This window comes from Pleurodeles waltl, chromosome 8, assembly GCF_031143425.1.
Source record: "Pleurodeles waltl isolate 20211129_DDA chromosome 8, aPleWal1.hap1.20221129, whole genome shotgun sequence".
NCBI classification, from domain to species: domain Eukaryota; kingdom Metazoa; phylum Chordata; class Amphibia; order Caudata; family Salamandridae; genus Pleurodeles; species Pleurodeles waltl.
Window position 1 is genome coordinate 1,331,115,196 of NC_090447.1, and position 25,026 is coordinate 1,331,140,221.

The following is a 25,026-nucleotide window of genomic DNA, read 5'->3' on the forward strand; positions in this document are numbered from 1 at the left end:
GCAGAGCCCGTGAGTAACTCTGTCAACACAACCAAGATTAACCAAGATAATGACAACACAGTATAAAATAATAACCTGGAATGTAAGAGGCCTAAATAACATGTCCAAACGATACAAAGTCCACAACTATCTTAAACGAAGGGGCATACACATAGTCCTACTACAAGAAACTCACCTGATAGAGCAGGAAGTTAAAGCCCTCAGCAAAAGATGGAGAGGTCAAATAATTGCCACTAACTAAGCCTATGCTAGGGGAGTACTTATGTGGATCCGTCCCGGGGTCCCTTTTCAAATACTCCACAAGGTTATTGATAAAGAGGGAAGATACGTGATAACAAGTGGAAGATTAGGTGGTAGAGAAGTGACAGTAGGAGGAGTATACGCCCCTAACCACGACCAAGGCAAATTCCTCGACAGAGTATCACTAGAATTAGGTCCTCTTCTGGCAGGCACAAATATAATTGGAGGGGACTTTAACTGCATTGCTAGTAACACTCTGGACAGATCGCACCCCCAAGTATCACAATCCCATTCGCTGAAAACGGCGAAGCAATTCATAGAATGGCAACAACACTGGCAATTAATAGACAGTTGGAGAACACTTAACCCACACTCTAGGGACTACTCATACTACTCACCTGTACACGATCTACATGTTAGACTCTATTCCATCCTGGTATCCCCTGAAATACAGAGCGACGTGGTGGCAGCGGAATATCTTAGCCGAACGATATCTGATCATAACCCCTTGATAGCTTCACTATCCTGGGGCAGAGAGAGACCGACAATCCCAACCTGGCGCCTCAGAGCGGAAATGCTCGAAGACGAAGCGTTTAAACATACATTACACACAGCTATTGGGGAATTTTTCAAACACAACGAGGGTACGGCATCTACTAGATCCATTGAATGGGAAACTTTTAAAATAGTAATCCGGGAAAAGTGTATTGCTGAAAATATAGGTGCCCGAAAGTCAATTGAAGCAGAACTTCTTCAACTGGAAGACTCTCTTAGAGACCTGGAAAGAAAGTGCCCCACACAACCTAACTTACACTCTGCAATAGTGGCTACCAGGCCGAAAATTCACGTAGCTGCTAATACACTTGCTCGCTTCGATTATAAACAACACGTAACCAGACTACACTCGGAAGGGGACAAAGCTAGCGCTTTACTAGCCTGGCTCACGCAACCCCCAAAAAAACAAACTATCATAGTCGAAGTCGAAAACTCACAGGGCACACACGTCTACACCCAAAAATAAATTAACTCTGTCTTCCAAGAGTACTATGCACTTTTATATGCCCCCCCACCATACCACTGACCCCTACCCAGTTGCGTGAATTAGAGGCCCTCACCACCCCCAACCTGCCAAAAGAAGACATTTCAACTCTAGCAACGCCTATATCGATCGCGGAAATAAAAGCTGCAATCCAAAGTATGGCCAGGGGTAAAGTCCCAGGAGCGGACAGGCTTCCACTAGAATTTTATCACCAGTATCAAGACCTGCTAGCCCCCCACCTCTGCGCATTATATGCAGAGGCGTGGAATAGTAACACCCTCCCCCAATCCACCAACACTGCTATTATGATTCCCCTGCTGAAACCAGATAGACCCGCCACAGATGTTCGCTCTTATCGCCCCCTATCAATGCTCAACATAGATTACAAAATATTAAGCCGGATCCTAGCTGACAGATTACTCCCCCATATGCCCTCATTGATTCATCAAGACCAATCGGGTTTCATACCCAATCGCAGCACATCCCAAAACATTAGACGCCACATATCAATACTCCACTCCTTGCCCCCAAACTTACCACAAGCAGCGATCATCTCGGTCAACATAGAGAAGGCATTTGACAGCTTAAGATGGGACTATCTGGAACAAGCTATGTTAAAGTTGGGGCTGGGCGAAGGATTCGTAAGGTGGACCAAACTACTATATACTAACCCTACTGCAAGAGTAAAAACAGGCAATTACATATCCCCTTCATTTCAGGTTGGTAGGGGCACAAGACAAGGATGTCCATTATCCCCCCTTCTTTTTGCAATCGCAATAGAGCCCCTAGCGCATATGGCAAGAACTGGCCTCTACTATAGGGGCATCCCAATAAATAATTGGTCCCACCACATCGCATTATACGCGGATGACATGTTGCTCTTCCTACAAAACTTAGAATCAGACCTACCTGGTGCCGTGGGAATGATGGACAGTTACGGAACTGCTTCTGGACTTCGGATTAATTGGAGAAAATCCACTATCTTCCCACTGCACAAAGAAACCCCAGAACCAAATGACACAAGAGACCTTCCCTGGTCACCTAACACATTCAAATACTTAGGAGTTAAGATTTACCACTCAGTAAATAACCTACTAGAAGGAAACATACAAGGAGCACTCAGAGGGATCAGAGCCAGTATGCGCTTCTGGGAAGCACTACCACTAACAGTCACAGGCAGAGTCGCTCTTCTTAAAATGATAGTGCTACCCAGACTGTTGTACTATTTTTCAACCATCCCACTCATAATCCTGAAAGCAGTATTCAAAGAGATAGAGTCCATGTCTACAAATTTCATTTGGGGTCCGAGTAGACATAGAATGGCACTAAGAACACTCCAGAGACCTACAGCTGAGGGTGGCCTAGCCGCCCCTGATATGGAGATATACTACTGGGCAGGACAACTACAATGGGTCGCAAAATTATCATGCAACCCTCCAACTGACGCCGAACTACGCCTTCCCTTAAACTGCCCCATAGACAGGATACTGGGCATACTACTGAACCCCCGGAAAACCAAGCAACTGCTCCCGATAGAATGGGAGTCTGCTAGACACTGTTGGTCCCAACATCTGAAACGCTCCCTCATTAACACTCCTTACGCCCCAGAGGCTCCACTGTCCTGCATGATCCATATTTCAGGGAAGCAAAATATCCCAGGCCTCAACAAACTGATATCACATAATATTTCTAAACTAGGATACCTATACGGTGGAGGGAAACTCCTCACCTACACTGAGCTACAAACACAATATAACCTCCCCCCCGGTTTATTCATTACCCACAACGCCATCATTAAAATCGCTCAAAAAACCTGGAGAACTGGAAACCTTGAACCCCCCACTCATAATAGCTGCAATACCATTTGCTCCATTGGTGATCTAAAAGGTGTAGTATCCGGAATCTACAAAGCGCTACAAGCTAGCACATGCCTACCCCTAGCAAAACTTAAAACCAAATGGCAATCAGACTTAGACATCGCTTGGGATGAAAAGCAATGGGATCAGATCGTCTCTCATATCTATCCAGTATCCAGAAGTGCCAGGTTCAAATTAATAAACCTATACATCTTTCACAGAGCTTACATGACCCCACACATGATCTCCAAAATCTACAGAACAAACTCCACAAGCTGCCCCAGATGTACGGAACCTGCAGCCAGCCTCATACATATGCTCTGGAGCTGCCCCTAACTTAACACATTCTGGGAAGAGACTTTTGCAAAAACATCAGCCTGCACTGATAGATCTTTAATTAAATCCCCGGCAGTGGCACTACTGGGCGACTTTCCACACCCGATAGCTTTTAAAATCTCCAACAGATTTATAGACCTAGCTCTATTCCTGGCAAGACGGGAAATAACCACAAACTGGAAATCACCAACGGGCCCACAAATATCCAGATGGCAAAACTCATTAGAGAAGTGGGCAGAAGCAGAAGGAACGTCACTGCTTCGCAAGGCATTACGTGAACTCAGACCAAGAGATTACGCATCCCAATGGGAATCAAACCTGGAAAAACTAAAATCACCAAATGCACTCACCGAAGAAGCAAACAGAACCACTACGGACTCAGACACAGACTCAAACGCAACACAGGAATCCTAAGGCTCTGCGAGCGAGGACTGTAACAACTAACCCTATTGAGACCTGCCAACTGTGAATAACTTTTATAAAATCTGTAGCATGAGGGGAGGGAGGGGGGAACAGCAATTTAAGCACCTTTGCGTTAATGTTATTGTCTTATTCAAAAATTGTAATAAAATCTTTAAAAAAAAAAAAAAAACTTGGTCCATACATTCCAGATGGGCACTTCCTTAAAGCTGACTTATTGCTGCTGCCCTAGCAGCTTCTTACCCTTAAGACAGTATTCCTTTTCACCATTACATCAGTGCGGCATGCGAGTGTGCCTCACATTCTTTGTGCCATCCCACTGTACACCACTTTCTTCCCAGACAAGTTGGCATTGCAAGCACAGGCATCTTTCTTGTCTAAAGTTTTGGCACCCTTCTGTGTCAGTTAGAGCATCACCTTTCTGGCATTCTGTGCTCCACCTCACCTCATTAAGAAATGGGCAGAGACTGTATCCCCTGGACCCCTAGAGAGCACTGAGTTCATACCATACATCGAACATACCAGAGACCACGGGTGGATGATCAGATCTTTGTGGGGCTATCTGGAGAAAAAAAAAGGTGAGGCTGTGCAAACAAGAGCCATCTCCCACTTCATTAAGATAAGCTATGTGTTGGCACATGGAGTTTTGCCCTAGACATTTGCCAGGTAGCTACGTGGGTGTCCCTTCCACTGCTTAATTTGTGTTGGTGGTTTCCGGTGCTGGGCACTGACACTTATTTTTGAGGACCAGCACTTATTTTTCTGCCTCAAGCATTTACTGTGAGCAAGAGACAAATATGGGAAAGATGGAGGAAGAGAAAAACAAAAAAGCGTCACAAAAGCAGAAAGGTGCAAGAGTGAACGGAAGGGGCAGAGAGTGGCTGTAAATGGATTAAAGAGGCCTGAGTTGGCTTCAAGATTACGCTACTCATTATTCCATGCTCACACATTCAATTGCAGCAGCTGTGTGTTTCAGAGGAGAGCTTTGGGCACCGGCACATTTTTATTTACAAATTAAGCACTGGTCCCTTCATATGTTCGCAAAGTACTCATCGGATTTGCTGAGAGGGGCATTTTGCCAGCTTGGTACTGCAGGACTTTCTGGATTGAGTTGAGTTTGAGTTCATTCACAGGCCCACTTCTGAATAGGTACTGCTTTGTGATCTGTTCAGAAGATGAGGACCCTACTGCTAGAAGTATCTATCAGAAGAACAAATTATTTACCTTCAATCACATTCTTCCCCGTAGTGACTGTATCTAGCCACAGATTCCTCACGGACCACCCCATTTCCCCCTGCTCTTTGGTTGGACACTATCAATTAACAAGATCCCAAGTCTAGGAATCTGCACACTGGTCACATCAATTTGCTGTTTGGGCTCTGCATCTGGCGGCACGGTTACTCTTGAAAGCAATTGATGTCAGCGTGCAGGAGTGGGGCCTGTATAGACTCCACATATCATTACCAGAGTATAACGGCGTCAGTGCAGAGCTGTGCTGCACCGCCTTTTGGCACGCAGTAGTACTACTAAAAAGTTTCCTAATCCCGTTTGGCACCTGGGGAATATTAAAAAGGTGAGGAATCTGTGGCTAGAGTGAGTCTCTACCAAACAGAGCACTACCAAAGGTAAGTAACTTGTATTTTGGTGAATTGCTTTTACCCTAGCTAATGCTTAAGACCACATGTTGACAGGATGGAAATTTAACCCATGAGTTAAAATTAAACCAAAAAGGGGAAGATGTCTTTCCACTGGTAAGCAAAGAAGGCCAGAAGCAAGTCTTTAATTTCTACCTGATTTTTCTTTATTATCCAGGATATAGATTACAAATACCACAATAAACAACCATTTCAGTTCTTCAACAATTACAGATAGTGTGTGTGCACAGGGCCCTTGGAAATTCTTTAATTCAGTGGTGCACCCAGACATTGGGAGGAACGAGGATGGTGTTAACTTCAAAGTTCTGAGGCAATGTGTTCCTAGAGATAGGATCCAAAACAGCATTTTAAAATACAGTCAATATGACTGACTCAAAAAGGAGTTTGAAATTAAAAAAATGTGAAAAACCATGAAGGTTTATTAATAATTTAGGCACAGTACAAAGCAGGAAATTTCAGATGCAGTAATAATAATGAGGTCAATTGCCATACTTGTTCTCAGTACAGGAAACGTAATAAAGTGCAACATCATGAAGAATTTTCTATATCTCAGCAAAATCAGTAAGAAATCAAGCATCCCTAGAAGCTCAGAAAATATCCCAAACAGGGTTCTGGTGCACCCCCAAATCCATCATAATACATAGTTTCCTTGCATAGAAAAGTACAGAAACTGCAAAGTCAACATGATATAATCATTGCACCAACAAATCATATTATTCCATTCTAAAATAGTAACACAACCGTCACCTTAGCACTATCTGACTACATGAATATTTAATCGCTGCTTCTGACATACTATCATCCTGAGGTATTAAAATAAAAAAGTTACATAGACATTAGAAAATCATTGTGAATGAATGCAATACATGTACAAGTGGAAAACCCTTCAAAATTTGTAACACAAGGCTTCCCATAGAGAGCCTTTCAAGAACAGTGACATACAGAAAAAAATAATCTGCATCTTGCTGTAGCTACTGTCATGCAAGCTATATAAACATCATGACACAGCATCCGTTTTGAACAAGATGGCATTGAAGCCTAACCAAAGGAAAATCAAATGCTGCTAAGATGTAAAACATATTTTCTAAGCACATAAAAATCATAGGTCTTCTCTGCATCCAAATATCATTACAGCCACTTGAAATTTCTGATATGAGAAGACGTTAATTGCCTCCAGGAGATAATTAGAATTGTCTGTTTGTCAACCTGAGATGAAACCATCCTAGTCTATAGGGGTCAACATGTTCGCCATCATAGAGATATCAGCAGCTATTGCTTTTTTAATCAGTTTCTATTCCTCACTGAGAAGGCTTATTGGGTGATAGGGATCTGGATCTTCCACTCTATTCCCTGGTTTTAAAATACTGACCATAGTTCCTATATCAAAAGATTTTGGTAATTGCAATTCAGAATATGATTCATTAGCCTGTAAAGAAGTTTTAGCAGGACAAATATTTAAAACAAAATGTTGGAAACCCATGTTGACAACACGCCTTTCCATTAGGTATTGTCATTAGAATTTCAGATATTTATTTTTCGGATAAAGGCTCAAGCAATTGAGTGGTTTCATTTTCATCCAACCTAGGTATTGGTAACCGGCAGAGAAATTGCTTGTGTTTGTTTGTATTTATTTCATGAGAAAAATTTTATATATAATGGTAGTGATTCAAAATTAGGTTTTGAATCTGACTGGGACCAGTGGTTAGCAAATTGTCATCTACATTGTGAATGCTATCTATTCAGTTCTTATTTGTTTAAGCAGACCTAGCTAAAAGTGTCATTTGTTTTCACTTTCCTCATAGTTTCTCTGTGTGTACGTTGATTAAGTGTCTAGTACCCTTAAGATGTTTTTAGCTTTTTCTCACTTTGATTTATTCTCTGGAATACAACTTGTTCTTCTCTCCTGTTGGTTTGTCTAATTTCAAGTTTCATTATTCTGATTTATTTTCATTCTTTGCTTTGGCTTCAAATATTGTTTTAGGGGGGTTTCTCCCTCAGAGTTTTGTCTTTATAGGCACCCCATATGACTTAAAAGCTGGTTGTTTCCATTATTTATTTACCATAAATCTTTAATAAATTGCTTTGTTGTCTCCATCCATATTCCATCTTCTAGGAAAAGTTTATTAAATTGCCATATTTTTCTCTAACAGTTAGTTCATGTAAAGTATAGTCCATCCAGTTTGCTTGTTTTGACATTAGACAAAAGATTCTTGCACTGCGATTGGGACCCCAATTTGGGTCTATCATAGGGTGACCAGATTGTGAGAAGCAAAAACCGGGACAGGTCAGACATAAAAGTAGGATTAATGTCTTTCATGTTACTTTACAAAAAACATCGTGAAATGCAGTGTATCCTGTGGAGATTTATTATCACAGCCACAGGGACCCACAGATTTGAAATCATAACAGCTTCATGGCAAGGCTAAAATCAGATAAAACTAATTAAATCTGAATTGTGTTAACAGGTATCTATCCCTGTCATTTTTGCCAGGGTTAGGAAGGAGCTCCGTATCCAATGTTCTAGTTGCCAGGACATACGTGCGGACTGTGGGTTTTGACAGCTCTACCTCTTCCCTGAGTGAAATCACCCATTCCCTAAAACTCTTTTGATCTTAACTACTAGCTGTGAGAGAGGCTTCTCATACTTCTGTAACCTGTACCGGGAGGTGTGGGATTTCATATTGAAATTTCTTATCAGCAATAACCTTTACCTTAGGTTATAGTAGTAAACAATTCAGCTCTACATGTGGCATAAAGACAATGATACATCAAGGCTTTTAGACAGAGTGCTTGTACCACTTCAATATTCGAAAATCCATACATCCCATAAGCCTTATCCAGTATGCCTCCCAATATACCCACAAGACTGTGCTCTGCAAAGTAAGAGAAAGGAACTCATAACTCATCACATAAAGCATCACTTACTTTTCCTGCTTGGTAGCCTGCATCCTAGTGGCAGATCTATCCTCCAGGTGTGTGGCTCACAGCAGGGATTTATACATGCTTCTTGGCAAGCGGGTCAGCTGGTCTCATTCGAGTTCTTCCACTCCCAATGGTGTATTTATGCACATCGCTAGTTGCTTGTCTCCTGCAGGGACTTTTATTATGGGGTTTTCATCAACCTAAATATGTCACCTTATGGTAACTAAAGAGTACTTGGAATACAGCATTCTGAAATGTTCCTTATTTCATACCGTCTGAGGATCACACTCAAATGCAAGTCTGAAGAACTCTCATTTTTGGAAATGGAAGTTGGGTTCCACTCAGAATTTACAACTTAGATACTTTTAAAGTGTGGGTCAATGTAGTTCTAAAAATCGTCTACCAGGTTTTAGTCATTTGAACACTTGTTTTTTAAACAAATGTGTGTTAGTAGACTGAAGGACTCTGCTCCACTCGTGGTGGGATGCCTATTTTCTTCAAGGAGCCTGAGCATTAGCCAGGAATCCTGGTGTGTGGTGCATACTATATCTGACTTACTTCATGGTTCCACAGAGAGCCAGTAGAGGGATTTCAAGGCAAGGTTCACGTGTGGTCTCCGGAGACTGCGGCCTAAACTGTCTTATTCTGCAATCTGCCAGTTATGTTTGAGAAAGCCAGTGACGATATTGCAGTAACCAATGCTGTTTATAGAATAGACTTTCAGCATCCGGATTTATATACAAGTTGGGGGTTTGGTACTTTCTTATCTCTAGATGTACACAACTGGTAATTTCTTCCAATCATTTTTTCGTTTGGGCAAATGAAATTCATAACATTTTAGATGTGAGAAGTACTTTCTCAAACACCATTTCATAAATATTTATGCCTAAGGCCTAGTTAGGACCTACGCTCACCACATCCTACTTATTCATTCTAGATTGTCTGTTTGCAATATATTAGTACCTGTTGTCCATAGTCTCCATCATGGTTTCAACATTTATGCACAAACTAAACAGCTGTATTTAGAAATAGAGAATAGGTCACACTAGGAAAGCACTTGACGTATGTAGACTGGGCCAAGGCAGCCTTGTAGGGGGATCTACATTCAAAATACCTATCTTCTCCTTTTCACCAGAAGGCACTTTTTTCATGGAATAATGGTACAACAGAGGGTAGGAACTAGGAGTAGTTGAGTTACGTTGCCAAATAATTATTACTTAGTTCATAATAATTGGGTTTGGGGTTTTCTTCCCTACTGTGCACGGTTCTCAATAACTACACTTCAATCTCCATTCTTCAGCGTATCATAGCCGTACATACAATAAGCAGAATCTTAACTACTTTAAATTCATAGTTTTACACAGCAGGTATAATAAGGAGGGTGGTTTGCAAACAACATTTGAACCGCGGAAAACACTCAATGTGATGTCTCATTGTAGCTGTCCATCAAAATGCTTTAAGTATGTTTAAGATGTGCTCCTTACAATGTGAATGTTGTGATATTTGATTGTGGAGTACTCAATTTCTGCTAACTTAAAAATAGTTAAAAATTGATTCTTCTAAAAGTTGATAACATCATAGGTGTCATCATTTATGTAGAGTATGACCTCGATTTAATTAGCATTTAAGTAGTATTTTGGAAGAAAGAGAGAACTCCATAGATGTTATATTACTTCAACACTGAGATCTTGACATTTTCCCTACAAGTAGGCCAAACATCGTACTATTTCGCACAAGTGCACTCGTTTTTTTTTACTCCACTGTCCTATGTATTTTCGTTCTTTATAATGCAGTTCCTGCGCATCTCAGTATTGTGTGATCATTTTCTGGTCTAATTGCAGCATCACCCCAAGGAAGTTTGATGTGGTACAAGCATCTGAGGGGCTGAGCGTTGGAGCCATTACTGTGGATGCTGGAGATATAACATTAAACAAGAGGGGAACAAGGACATCATTCACATTCAGGAAAGTGAGGACGATCCCCTGCAACTGTGGTACGCAAACTAACTAAACTATTCAGTACCCATGTGAACAGTTGACCAAATTGTTGTATTCATGGTCTGGAATAATGTGTCCTCTCTATTTATGAGCACTTAAATATGATTTAAGCAAGCTGCATAGCTAAGATAAAGCACTAAATCTGATTCCCAAAAACAAAGGTAAATGTTTTGAAAATCCCTATGCAGACCTTCTGTAGCAACATAGACTATAAGACTGCTGTTTGAAATTCTGGAAACTATCTATGTATGATTTCGTGTAATTTCGGTAGTCTAAATATATAAATTCGGAGTGGCCATGGAATTAATACCCAGAATTACATTGTACCTGCAGCATCTCAGGCAATTACCCTTGAGAGGTTTGCCCCTTTTTCACCAAATGCAATCCTTTCTTTTGTTCTAAAGGCAGGTATTTTAGATAGACTTTGTACTATGGTTCATGATTGGTGCTCACCCAGAACCCACTACCAAGACAAAGGACTGTGTTGGATCATCGCTAAGTAAAGTGCATCTTCAGTTATTTCTGAAATGTGAACAAACAAGTTATTGACACCAACCAGAAAGCCTGTTACCTTTCATGATATTGTTCTTTTTTAGGGTTATTTACTCAAAAGTTGTGTTTGTGAGTATTGTTAGCAAATTTATCTTGATGACTCAGCCCTCACCATGACTAGACAGGTCAATCACAGCGCACCTACTCCCGCCCCCCCAAATCCCACTGAAGATCTTCAGGTAGATACCAAGCAACTGCCACAAAACCATGTTTCACGCCCTGATCACAAGCAGACTCGACTACGGCAATGCTCTCTATGCCGGAACCACCAAGAAGAACTTAAGTAAGCTGCAACAAATCCAGAACACCGCCGCCAGACACGTCCTGAACATCCCCTGCCGAGAACACATCACAAGACACCTGAGAGACCTCCACTGGCTCCCAGTCGAGAAAGGATCAATTTCAAACTTCTTATACACACCGACAGAGCCCTCCACATCCTCAGACTCAACTACCTCAACCACTACATCACTTGGTACTCCCCTGCCAGACCTACCCACTCCTCCCAGCAGTCGCTCGCCACCGTACCACGCATACGGAAGTCATCGACTGGAGAAAGATCGTTCACCTACCTTGCAGCAAAATGTTGGAGCACCTTACCTCTTCACCTCAGACAGTCACCATCGTTACCTAAATTCAGGAAGGGCCTCAAGACCTGGCTCTTTGACTGAACCCAGAGGACACACCCCACAGCGTCTTAAGGGTGAGTAGCGCACTCAATAAATGACTGAATGGTTGATTGATGACTTATCACCTGTGTTACATGTTGTCTTTCTTTGTTACACGCTCATCCAGATTATAAGAATGGATGGTATGCACCCTCTGAAAGGCAGCCTGGGTGAGGCCAAACCTATTTTTAGTCTTTCTTTGATTGGAAATAGCCAACTACCTCATTTAAAATGTTGAAATAACCTGTAAGGCAATCACCCTGGACATTATTTTTTTTTCATCTTGAAAAACAAATAAAATTCATTTGTCTGGTAAGGTGTAAGAGAAGCACTGAAGCAGAAACTACTGGGAAATTGAATTGACTGTACCAAATTCATTTAATTATGAAGAAGCTTTGGCGTTGAGTATCAGGGTATGCTGCAGTCACAACAAAGGAAGTGGGTAGGTCAGGAATCTCAGAAAATACGTTGTGAGGTCAAAGATACGTAAATACATATAATTACTGTTTCTGAAATTGTAAAGTCTGAATAAGAATGTGAAAGGATTACAATTATAGTTCTAAGTTGTGTTTCTCGCAAATTTCACCATTTGATTACAATGACTAGTCTGTGTGTACAAGAGGAACAAAATGTGAGAAATGCCAAGGCAAAGAGGGCAATCCAACACACTACGATTGTACTATGCTCCAATATGTTGTTATAAGTTTCTTTTCTAATTTTCTTAAGTTGAAGAAGTACAGAATTAAGCATTCATTAAAATACGTGGGATATGAACGTGGAAAAATGCCTAAGAGGTTGCCTTTGGACTAAGAATATAGAAATAATACATGGATCTGTTTTTCAAAAGTGTATTTTGAAATAAATTTTGAAGCACGGAAATAGACTGAAAAGGAGGATATTGTGACAAGAAATAGCCAGAATTATAGAATTATGGTTGTGCTATGGACCTTATCGATTAAATAATGCTTTATACTGTTGTGGAAAAAAGAGAAAAAAAGCTTGGATTTAATAATTATGATTGTTATATGATCTGTATAGGAGTTTGCTAACTGTATTATTTGTAATTATAAGAAGTAGAAACTACTCAAATGAGTCTTGGAGACAAAATATTGTAACCTGAATGTAGGATTCACAGACAATCACTTGCTCAAAGTAATTTCAAAGCAATAACCTAGTTAAAAAAAAATGAAAACTTAAAAATATATATATTTGAAATCTAATGACACAACACAGTTTCTTGTACCATGCTACACCGGCAGAATGTGGAAAGCAGATTGAGTGTGTGCAGTATTCACAAAATAGTTTTCAAAACTGTATGGTACCGTTGGTTAACACAGAATGGACAGTAGTTGTTACTGTCCATTCTGTAGCTTCATAGGCCTATAACAGCATTCAGTATTTCCATTTAAAATAGAGTTCTCTCTCTTCTTGTTTGTAGCGTACCCCTCCGTCTGTGACAGCCAAAACAGCCATCAGAAACCCAACTCACCTTCAGTACCAGGCAGCAACACAGATGCCTCAAAGCTGGAACAGGAGTATGTTCACCACGTCTATGAAGAAATTGCAGGCCATTTCAGTAGCACCAGACACACTCCATGGCCTAAAATTGTTGACTTTCTTAAGGGTCTTCCAAAAGGATCTCTTGTGGCTGATATAGGCTGTGGCAATGGAAAGTATCTTGGACTGGTGAAGGAGTTATACATGGTGAGTGTGTAGCAAAGATGTTTACTTTAGTGTTTTATGTTGTTATGATTGGTTCAATTTATTGCTTTTTCAAGTAACAACTGTTTCTGCATCTTCGGACATTAATGGCAAACTATGATCTGAGGACTTTACAGACACATTTTCGTAAGATTTTTATATGTTAGTAAATTGTTTTTTCGACACCTGTAAGGAATGCATTCACTATTATGCCTTTGCTAGTCCTGTTAGTTATACCAGACTAGCATCTTTTTATCCTTTGCCTACCTTTTCTTTTTTTTAGGTTTGTCATTCTTTTAATAAAAGTACCACGCAGACAAGATTCACAAGAGAGACAACTTCAAATGTTATGAGTAATAAAGACAATATATGTAATAATAATATTGATGTTAACACTAAATTATACTATGACTATTACTACTTCTGCTGCTAGACCTTCTTTTGTTTAAGGTAAATCAGCTTTATTAAAATCAAAATACATATGGGTCTCATAATAACAATACAAGATATCTGTCACAATAATAATGATAACATTTTGAAAGGAATTGTAAAAGCTGTTTAACATTTTAAAGTGTAAAATGGGGAAAACAATAAAAACGGAACAAGACCAAGGAAAATAAGAAAGATACAATGGGTATTAAAAAGCTAAAAAAACAATGATATTCAGTAAAGCATAAAGTTGAGCTAAAATTAAATTCAATCAAGAACAGAGAAAGCAAACAATTCATGGTGGCTTAAAATTCTCAGATAATGTATAATTGGTAGAATTACAAGCAACAACATTAAGATAATCAGTCAAAGGTAACCAATACAGATCTCTATTTATGGAGGGGCAGCATAAACAGGTAAACGCAATATCTAGTCTATGGTAGTGGCAAACATTATACCACCAAGCCTTATAGAAAATGTTTGATGAATTTTTCCAATTAAGAGTAATTTGCTGAAAGGCTAAATCTAACATGAGATGCAACAGCTTTAAATTAACATTATCTGAAACAGAGAGGCTACCTAGAAAAAGCACTGAGGGCGATAATTGGGATCGCAAATGAAAAATGGAGGTAAGCTGACGCCAAACTTTTCTCCAGAAAGAGACAGTGGGAGAACATTCAAAGAGGATATACATAAGGTCTCCCTTTGGGCTATCGCAGGACCAACAATTTGAAGTTGAGGATACAGAAAATGTAACTATAGTAGAGGGGGTAAAATAAAGTCTGTGGTAAAGAAAGAAAAGTGACTGTGTGGTAGAAGCTGATCTAGATAGTCTTTAAGATCGATGCCATATCTTATTCCAGAAGGGAACAGTCCAGGCACATCCCAAATCCAATTTCCATTGAGATTCAATTTTAGATTTAGGCCGTGTCAAAACAGGAGAATGAAAAAGTTTATAAATATTTGATGCCTTAGGAAATGAGGTAAGAAAGGAGGACAAAGAAAAGAGTAATTCCGAAGAAGAAGGAAGGGAAGGAAAGAAAAAAAGTACATCAAGAATAATATTAATAAGGAGAAGATATTTAGGCATAAATGAATTGGGACAATGAAATAGAAGTTGGAATTTTGAAAAAGAAAGTGGAGTATTATTGGAAAATAAATCTTTGGCCCACGCTATATTTCTTTGTCTCCAGGATTTCCAAAATAAAGGTTTTTTATTGATAGTGATGAGATGATTATGCCAAATAGGGGAATTCAGAAAAGAGTAATAAGTGATGGTTGTAGATAAATAGTGAGAACGCAGAAAAGCTCAAGTATGTTTAAGAAGCGGGGAGGAGATAAGCGAAATATTATAAGAAAAGGATACCACCTCACGAGGAGAAAAAGGTAGAAGAAAAGAACATTCAATATCCAACCATAAGGGAGTAAACACAGAGCTTGACAAGGAGATCCATCTAGAAGCTTGACGCAAACAAAAGGATTTGTGATACAGTCTGAAATCAGGAAAATTGGCTCCCCCTCCTGTTTATAGTGACGAAGGTGACTAAGAGAAATTCTAGATTTCTTGTTGTTCCAAAGGAATTTAGACAATCTGTAGTCCAGTTGTTTAAAAAAAAGTAACAGGCAGAGGAATCGGAATCATGTATAGGCTATATAAAATGTTAGGAGGAATCATAATTTTGATAGAGTCAGGGCGACCCCACCAAAATAAAAATAAGGGATTCCATAACAAAAGGGATCTATCAACCTTCTCTAAAGCATCAGAGGTATTTACTTTAATGGACTTTTTAATGGAAGAGGTGAACCAAATACCTAAATACTTAGGCCCACATTACAACTTTGCTGCCCGCCAAGTTGTAACCGCCGTGCGGCCGCACTCCTGCGGTGGCCATTACGACATCCCTGCTGGGCGGCCTGCGGAAACCGAGTTTCCGCCCGCCGGCCCAGCGGGGATGTCGGCCGCAACACGGGAGCCGGCTCCAAATGGAGCCGGCGTAGTTGCGGCGGTGCACCGGGTGCAGTTTCACCCGTCGCGCTTTTCACTGTCTGCTATGCAAGCAGCGCTGCCCTGGAGGATTAAATCCGCCAGGACCACTGTGGCAGAAAACCGCCGGTCCCGGCCGTGCAACCGCGGCGCTTCCGCTGAAGTCGTAATACCCAAGATTACACTGCCAGCCTGTTGGCGGTGCAATCGACAAAACAGCCCTGGCGGTCTTTGACCACCAGGGTTGTAATGAGGGCCTTAATCTTGGAAGAATTTCAATGAAAGTCCGTAATATCGAACGATGGTCTAAAACAAAATTTTGTTATGGGAAGGATTTCAGTTTTATCCGAATTTATCTTATAACCTGAAATCAAAGAAAAGACTTCAATCTCCCGAAGTAGAGATGGAATCGAGAGTTCAGGGTTTGAGCTATATAAAAGTATATCATCTGCATATGCCCTTAATTTTAAGTGTTTCGCACCATATTGGAAACACTCAATTTCAATGTTATTTCTAATATAAAATATAAAGGGCTCTAGAGCTAGAATAAATAGGAGTGGAGAGAGCGGACACCCTTGACGAACGCCTCGACTTAATACAAAGTATCTGGACAATTTCCCATTCACCAATATCAAAGCCATTGGGGATTGATAAAGCAAAGAGATAAAGGAAATGAAATGAGGCCCTAAGCCATGCCAGGCTAAAGCTTTTAAAAAAAAAAAACAGTCTAACCGATCAAACGCTTTCTTAGCATCGATGGAAATTGCTGCTAAGGAGTATGAAAGAGCGGGAGCTTTGCTGAGTGCATTGAAGAATGTTCTAGAGTTGTCAGAAGCAAGTCTACCTTTGACAAAACCAGTTTTGCGCAGGTAAAAGAGGATCAAGACGTAAGGCTAACAATTTAGCAAAGATTTTATAATCTGTATTGAGCAGAGAAATTGGCCTATAATTTTTACAGAAAGTATGATCCTTACCTTCCTTTGGAATTAAACAAATCAAAGCTTCTTTAAATGTTCCCCCTGTACAGCCAGAACCCGTGAAGAATTGAAAAAGCTGTAAACGTTTGGGAAGTAAAATGACAGAAAAATTTAGAAAAAATTCCACTGTAAATCCATCCGGACCAGAAGTTTTACCTTTTTTTAGAAACTGAAGTGCTTTAAAAATTTCTGATGAAGAAATATCTACTTCAAGTGAAGAAATATCAACTAGCGTCTTATTAGGTTTTGGAATTTTCTTTAAATAATCATCAATCTGTAAGGAGGTCGGGACTGATTCAGAAGTATAAAGTGTCTGGTAATAATTGACAAATTCAGCTAAGATATCGTCATCTTTAAAAAGGGACTCACCCGTATGTGTAATTTATAGACTTCACTGTGTGGCGTTGCTTTCGTACTTTTAAATAATTAGCCAGAAGTTTTCCCTATCTTTCTCGACCTCCATAATAGCGGGCGCTACTACGTAGAAGAAAAGAGGAGGCATTATCCATCAAGATTTTGTTAAATTGCAATTTTGCTTGAGTGAGTTCTTGTAGATTAACATTAGAAGAGGAAGAGTAATATTGATGTTTTAACTATTTAATTTTGAGAAGTAGAGTATGATGATGTGCATTAAAAGTTTTTTTTTATTAGAGACAAAATTTATTATATGTCCATGAGCCGCAGCCTTAAACGAATCCCATAACAATTGCGGGGAAACGTGAGAGTCATCGTTAAATCGGAAAAATTCCTCCGCAAAGGCAACAAAGGATGTGGAAAATTTAGAATAAAGCTACAAAGAATTATTAAATCGCCACCTATTGAATTTGGGATGCACCGGGAGCAAATCAAAATCTGGGATGACTGGATCATGATCAGATATTACCATACGTCTAATGGAGGAGATTTTGGGATAGTGATTTTGAAACAAAAATATGATCAAGTCTAGATAAGCAGCCATGTGGTGGAAAATAAAACAAGAAATCCCTACTATCAGGATTACAGGTTCTCCATGAATCAATTAAATTACATTGTGAGAGAAATGCATCTTATGAGGAGAAAAGTTAATTACAGGTTGCCTATCTATAAAAGGATCAATAATTTGATTGCAATCCCCTCCAAGAAGAAAAAAATCATCATTATAATGCAAACATTGTTTAGTAACATTAGGCCAAAAAAGTTAATCTGAGTGATTAGGACCATAAATATTACCAATAGTCATTATAATCCCATTAATACTTAGCTTCACAAAGAGCCATCTACCATCGGAATCCGAGTCTTGGAAAATAACATTAACTGATTCTTTTTTATGGCAGACCACAATTACACCATTTTTCTTTGTAGATGTAGGAGAAGTAAAAACATTGCCCACCTAACCTCTTTTAAGTTTCAGTGCTTCAGAATCCGTCAAATGGGTCTCTTGTAAAAGAGCCAGGCCTGGATTATATTTAGCTAAATGGGATACAATTCTCTGCCTTTTTATTTGGTTGACAAATCCTTTGACATTCCAAGGAATAACTCTGAATTTTTATGTCACATAACCATATATATATATACACACACACGAAAGGTCTTGTACCATAAATAACTGAAAATACATATAGGGGATAGGAAAACAAGAAAAACAAAAAGAGAGAAGAGTAAAGGGGAAGCAACAAGAAAAAAGATGGAAAATATTCAAGAAAAAAAGAAGAGACAGTACATGTCAAATAAAGACGACTTCAAAAACATACCTGAGATGAATGGACAATGGGAGAGGGGTGGTGACAGCACAGACTGAAGACGGCTCAGCAAGGAAACGGAACGCATCAATGGACAAATAATACGAGCAAGAATAAAGATTTATAGAACACCAGGAACCTGTGGAAAGAAAACAGTACATTAACAAAAATGACCTATAGTCACATCAGTATAATATAATGTATAGACTGCATATGAACAACCATCAGCTGTATCGTAATAGTAATTAACAAGGGCATAATAGATTAAGAAACGCATATAGTCAATGTGTAGAAGGACCAGCCGTTTCCATAGGGTTTGGAGAGTGTAGTCTTAGAAAATCGCGAAGAGCTGCAGGAGAGGTATATGAAGAGGTCTAATTTTGATATGTCACTTTGCACAAACATGGATGGAATAATCCAAAACGAGCTCCCAAGTCATGAAGCTGTGGACGAAGATCCAAAAATTATTTCCTTCTGTTTGCTGTAGCTTTGGACACATCTTGTGAGATAAAGATTTTACTTCCTTGCCAAGAGATTTGTTTTTTGGCTTTCGCAGCATTAAGAACTCTCAATAGATCAGTAAATTCAAGAAAGAAAAATAATCACGCCTCTTGGTTTAGAGATGGAGGAATGCGGAGGACGATGACCAATGCGATGTGCCCTTTGGATGTTCAATACTGTAGAAGATGGTAGGTCCACTAACTGTGGAAAAAATGAAGCAAAAAATGAAATTGGGTCTCTCCCTTCAAGACTCTCCGGTAAACCATGAAGGCGAAGATTATTGCATCTGTTTCTGTTTCCAAATCCTCCGCAAGTGTCTTCAAAGTTGCCACTTCCTTCTCCAAACTAGTAATTTTATGTGTTTCATCTTGCACGTTGCTGACTCTTTGCTCCAAAATAGAGACTCTCACTTCCATTTGAGGCCACTTAGTATCAAGATTTTCTATCCGAGAATTAGTTTCTTCGATAAAAGGATGCAATGCACGTATTTCGTCAAGCACAAGTTCAAGAGAGATCGGTGAGGGAGATTTTACTGGTGAAGGTGGGTCTTGTTTCACCCTCTTATGAGTAGTTGTAGAAATATTCCGAGAGACTTTTGGCGAAGAAGAAGAGGAGGAAGACATCTTTGACGTGGAAGAAGAAGACGCTGCAGCAGAAGTATCCAGTTGTAAAAACTGCAAAAGTTTGTCAGTTGAGGAGAACTAATGTGGCAGAGATTTTATTTTCTTTAGTTTACCCATATAAAAATAGGAGCCTTCAATAAGGAAACAAGTGACACAGGAAATACAAATATATGTTGATGAGACAGCAAAAATAAATTACATGGCTTGCGCAAAAACTGCAAGCGAAGCCATCAAAGATTCAAAGAACAAACAAATAAGTACATCGTATTGGTGAGCAATAATTATTCAATATGGCCGCTCGCATGAGGAGAAATGTAAAAATATATTTTAAAAGTCAAGAAAAGAAGCTACGTGACATTTAAAACATTAAAAATGCTCACCAAAACATCTGATAGCTAATATGAGCAAAGGCCCATTAAAATTGAAGAAAAAAACGGCTCTGGCGGAAAAAATAAGTCCGACAATGCGCGGAGCTCCGATATCAGGCGGCCATCTTGGTTGGCGGCTTGCGCGCCTCCCCCTTGCCTATGTTTTCTAAAACACTCCCTACTGTTGTAACTGCTTTAGCCTAAAAGTGAGTAAATGTCTCTCCTTATGTTTGCCCTTATTAGAGGAATATGTTTGTTAATGTGGGTTGTTTGAATTATTGATCAATTTATACGTATATACTTCTCATGCAGGCCAGCTGGATTGTAGGCAGCATAGACCTCCATTACCAAAATGACACTGGTAGTGGAAGTTACATCACACACCTTTTGATATTCTGGGGCATCATGTGGTTGACCCAGTGCCCCACTTGTCATGCAGGCCAGCTGGATTATAGGCAGCATAGACCTCCATTACCAAAATTACACTGGTAGTGGAAGTTACATCACACACCTTTTGATATTCTGGGGCATCATGTGGTTGACCCAGTGCCCCACCCTCAGCCCTAAACACACTCCTATTTACATATGAGGTGCTGGCAAAAGTGCAGAGAGTGGAAACTGAACAGGACACTTGAAGCTCACTTTACTTTCTGCTGAAGCCTCTGAAAGATCAGGGGCAGTAAGGAAATATATTAGAACACTCCTTAGGACAATAAAAGTATGAAACCCCCTAAAGAAACAAGATAGAATGAAGTGATCTTGGATCATAAAGAAATATAATTCATCATTCTATATTTAAAAAACAATGTAGGAAGTCTAATACCTAAAGGAAGGTGTCATTGATATCAGTCTTTTTACTGGTAGGTGGCAAATAGACTTAATAAGTGAGAGAGTGAGTCGTACATAAACAAGTAGAGCCAGATTTAGAGTTTTGTGGTCAGAGAACTCTGTTGTAAACCCAACACAGTTCCCTCCCTTAAAAACCTCAGTCCGCCCGGCTCATTAAGCTACAGGTAGACCTTAAATATTCCTTTAAGAGGGTCCCTTTGGCTTAGTCGATGGAATGCTTCTTCTAACAGCCCGCCCGAGTACGGGCTGTTGGAGGAAAGACATTACATTGCCCGCCCTATCTAGGGTTGATGGTGTAATGTCTTTTTTTCCTGCTCCCAGGGATAGGAAAAAAATAATAATGACCCCCACACACCTCAGAGAAAACTCCCTGGTTATTGGTGTCATTACTTTTTGTTTTTCAGAAACAAACTCCATCTTCGTGCAGGCTGCCATGATGAACATAAGTAGATCTGGGCACACTAAGGAAGCATCAAAAATACAAACTGTCAAAATTCCAGCCCCTTCCACAAGGTGACAGCTCAGGCTATATAGTTATTTCTCTCAATATAAATCCTATCGAATGTAACAGAAAATGTTTCTGATTACGATTGCTGTGTACATCAAACTGTATATAATCAAACAAGCGTCCCTGGGGCTTTCATTTAGATGATCACCTACTGTGTGTCTCAGAGATAATAAGATACATGCATGTATTTGCTATGCTATGTCTGATCCATAACATACAGTGACTAACAACAAATAAATCAATCAAAGACACTTTTCTTTTGGTATCAGATTTAGTCATTCATCTAATAAAAATAACAATAAAATGCAATATATATATATATATATACAGTGCAACATAATACAGTGTAGACGAGGCAGTGCTAGTGAAAGATAACCATTTAGCATATATATATATTTTTTTCTTCACTGAAAAAACAAAGGTTACAGTGACTTTCTAGTTAAGTTCTGAATTTACTCATAGAAATTCAGCAGTTATAGTAAGAGTTCTTTCAAGTAACTATAACTCGCACCCTAAGGTAACTGTAACTAATGAGTTATGAGCTAATGAGGTTACTGGATTTGGGGGACAGGATCACGTGGATGTTGGGTACTAAGTATGATTCCACACCACATGATGCCTGTCTGCCTAATCCGGGTTCTCCTTCTAACTAGCAGCGCCTCATCTCTGTCCGAGATGATTGTGGCAACCGGGCGCATGACAAGAAGACTCCTCATGGGAATCGTGGTCGATCAGATCCCTTCCCTTTTTCTTAGTTACCAAAGGGTCTCATACAGGCAAAGACAGCAGACGCAGAATATAGTTCAATAAGGATTTATTGAAATAACTGCATCTTAGATAAAAAGGCTTGTATTGCAATAAGTAGGATGATAAAACACAATAAAAACAAGCAGGTGACTAACAAAGTAAAACCCAAGAACAGTCCTACCATACTGTCACTAGGAGTGATAGATATTTCTCCTACCTATACTAGAATTGAGCACAGCATGATAAGCCTAATCTGCCCTTCGGGTTTCTTCCCTGGGGTTACATCATCCCTCATACCTGGAGGAAGAAGCCTGTAGTCTAGAGAGATACCGTCCCCATGTGGATCAGGGGTTCGGCTGTCTAAGCACGTGGCTGCAGTGAAGCAATCAGCATACAGTCGTGGTCATCTGGGCTGGAATCTCCCTCTAACGTGTCTAAGACAAAGGGGTGTTTTAATAATAAAACAGCTGACATTCTAAGAAGTAGTCCCCACATATGAGTGTGTGTTTTTCAGTGAATGTTGGAGACACAGTATGCCATGTTTATCGGCAACCCTATCTGACTAGCCTTGGAGAAAGCACAAAGTGAAATTAATGTCCTACTAAGAACGTGATGCTTTCCTAGGTCGAAAGTACAATGAGATAAAGAAAATAAAACAGCACCGTAAAAGTGGCTATTGCTAGAAAAATGAAGCAATGCTGAATAAAATGTAACGGGATTAAAGTGCACAGCGGCAGGCCCAATAATCTAAAACAACATGGCTAAAAACATGGCTAAAATAGCTACACAGCAAAACACAATGTATTTGTTGGATGCAAGTAATCAAGACAGCAACAGATGTGTGGCAAGCAGTGTTCATTTAATTGTGGTGATTTTGCAGGACCTGTTGGCCACTTTAGTCTAGGATTTTAGTGATGGGGCCTGCAAAGTCTAACAAATTATACAGGCACCCTTTCCAGGGGCTATACCTGCCATTTTGGAGTCCAAACAAATTCCACATGAACGTAGATACCTTTTGGATCACTGTCATGGGCAGAGGCTATCCTACTTTTCAGGGAAGGCCTAGGACATTCTGCAGGAATGCAATTTCTGACTCCCTTGTTGATAGCTTTCCTCAAATGAGATTGGACATGGGCATCCACCTTAGTAGATCTATCATCTATTGTGTCAGGGCAGTGAGAGGGTTGGGTCAGTGGCCTTCCCGGTGAGGACCCCTGGGATTGTGTAGCAGGCTCCTTTAGGCAATCCACCAGTGCCTCCCAGGCCCGAGCTACTTCCATTGAGCGCAGTCTCCTCCTTGCTTGTCTGAGGATTACTTGAATCTAACTGTCCTTCATCAGAAAGATCCCAGTCTTCTGCCTCTGGCTTATAGTCCTAAGGTATTTTGCAGCCATAGCTGCTGGGTCCTGCACCTTCATGTGCAAATTGTACGGCTCCGGGTCTTCTGAAGAAAATATCGGCTTGTTGTTTGAAAGGATTTAAATTGTGTTCCTAATAGTTTTAGCGCAGCCGAGAATGCTTCCTGCACAACTTGAATTACTGTGTCCCCAATAGCCTGTGAAAGGCCCTCATCCAGTATGAAAAAGATATATATGTTCTTCTATTTCTGAGAGAAGTTATTCCTGCTTCTGGCCATCATGACACTTAGAAAGCTCACAACATGTTTCAAAAGCATATTTCAAGAAAGCCAATTTTTATATATTTTTTAGGATTCTTCAACTCACTCAAATTTAGCTTCCCAAAAGGGCATGCTGGGCATAAAAGAAGGGAGACCACCTCTGATGAGGTGTGCCTACATAACAGCAGTGCAGCACCACTGATCAGAATTTCACAACCATGCGCGCCAGGACCAGAACACCAACTCTGCAGTTGGAGCACATAATCACTTTGTGAGAATTTAGTTTGTTGGTTGACTGGGGTGTGAGTCCTGGTCAAACAGCAACCACAATCTTTGTCAGGGTCAGGCACAAGCCAACTCTAACCTGTGCTCAACCCTCAGATGGCTTGGCACAGATCAGTCAGGCTTGACTTAGAGACAATGTGTAAAGTATTTGTGTGACATTTCAAACAGTAATAAAGTGAAAACACAACACAAAAAGGATCCACACCAAGTTAGAAAAATAAACCTTTCTTTCATAAATAAAACAAGACCAAAAAAACAAAAACCCAATCAGTAGAACCAGAGAGATGCAATTTAAAATATTTTAGTAAAAATAACCCCAAAAAGTACAAACTGCTACCTGTGGATATCTCGTCGTGTTGGACCAGGATAGAGTCACAAGTTCAAGCTAACTGCAATGTTGCACCGGCTTCAAGGGACCATGTGAAGCCCGCTGAACAAAGTACCCTAAATTCTAGTTTGTTGTGAGTTGCAATGTTCCGCATCAAAGATGTGTTGCGAGCCGAATCAGTGCGTCATTTCTGAGATGCTGCGAGGCTGTGATGCAAGGGTTTGTTTTGTCATTGATGATCCCATTGACAGGGCTCACAATGCAATGCACATGCAGCCGGACAATGAATCGGTTCCGAAGAGCTGTGAGACTGCGATGCGTTGTCCGGTGTCGTCATCAAGGCTGCCATCGACAAGAGATAAGAGGGCCTGTGCTGAGGATGCGTCGCTTAGTGGCATTTCCGATGGTCTGCAGTGTGGTGCAGGACGTTCAGACAGGTCCAATCCACGCAGCAGTGGTGATACGTCAGTTCTGCTCAGTGTTGCGCCGCGCAGCAGAGGAGGTGCCTCTGTTATGCTGGAACCAGAGAGGCTGGCAAAGCACCTTAAGCTAACTTCCAAGCGTCCAGGACTAGAGTGCCAGCACTTGGTAGGATAGACTCACAGTTTGCAGAGTCCAGGTGCTGGTGCAAGGTAGTTGGAAGGCTGTTGTGTCCCTGAGGCTTTAGATCAGGAGACCAGCCAACTAGCCCTTGGAGTCAGTCTG

The 25,026-nt window shown here is 40.3% G+C and overlaps 1 protein-coding gene across 3 annotated transcripts in view; it reads left to right on the forward strand.

Annotated features, from left to right (window-relative positions):
* ALKBH8 (alkB homolog 8, tRNA methyltransferase) overlaps nt 1–25,026 on the forward strand; it is a 373,549-nt gene that overhangs the window by 229,735 nt on the left and 118,788 nt on the right. For all 3 annotated transcript variants that reach the window (XM_069202338.1, XM_069202337.1, XM_069202340.1), the window contains 2 exons: nt 10,310–10,461; nt 13,124–13,389. In XM_069202338.1, coding sequence (XP_069058439.1) covers nt 10,310–10,461; nt 13,124–13,389 — 418 coding nt within the window. The remainder of the gene's footprint in view (nt 1–10,309; nt 10,462–13,123; nt 13,390–25,026) is intronic.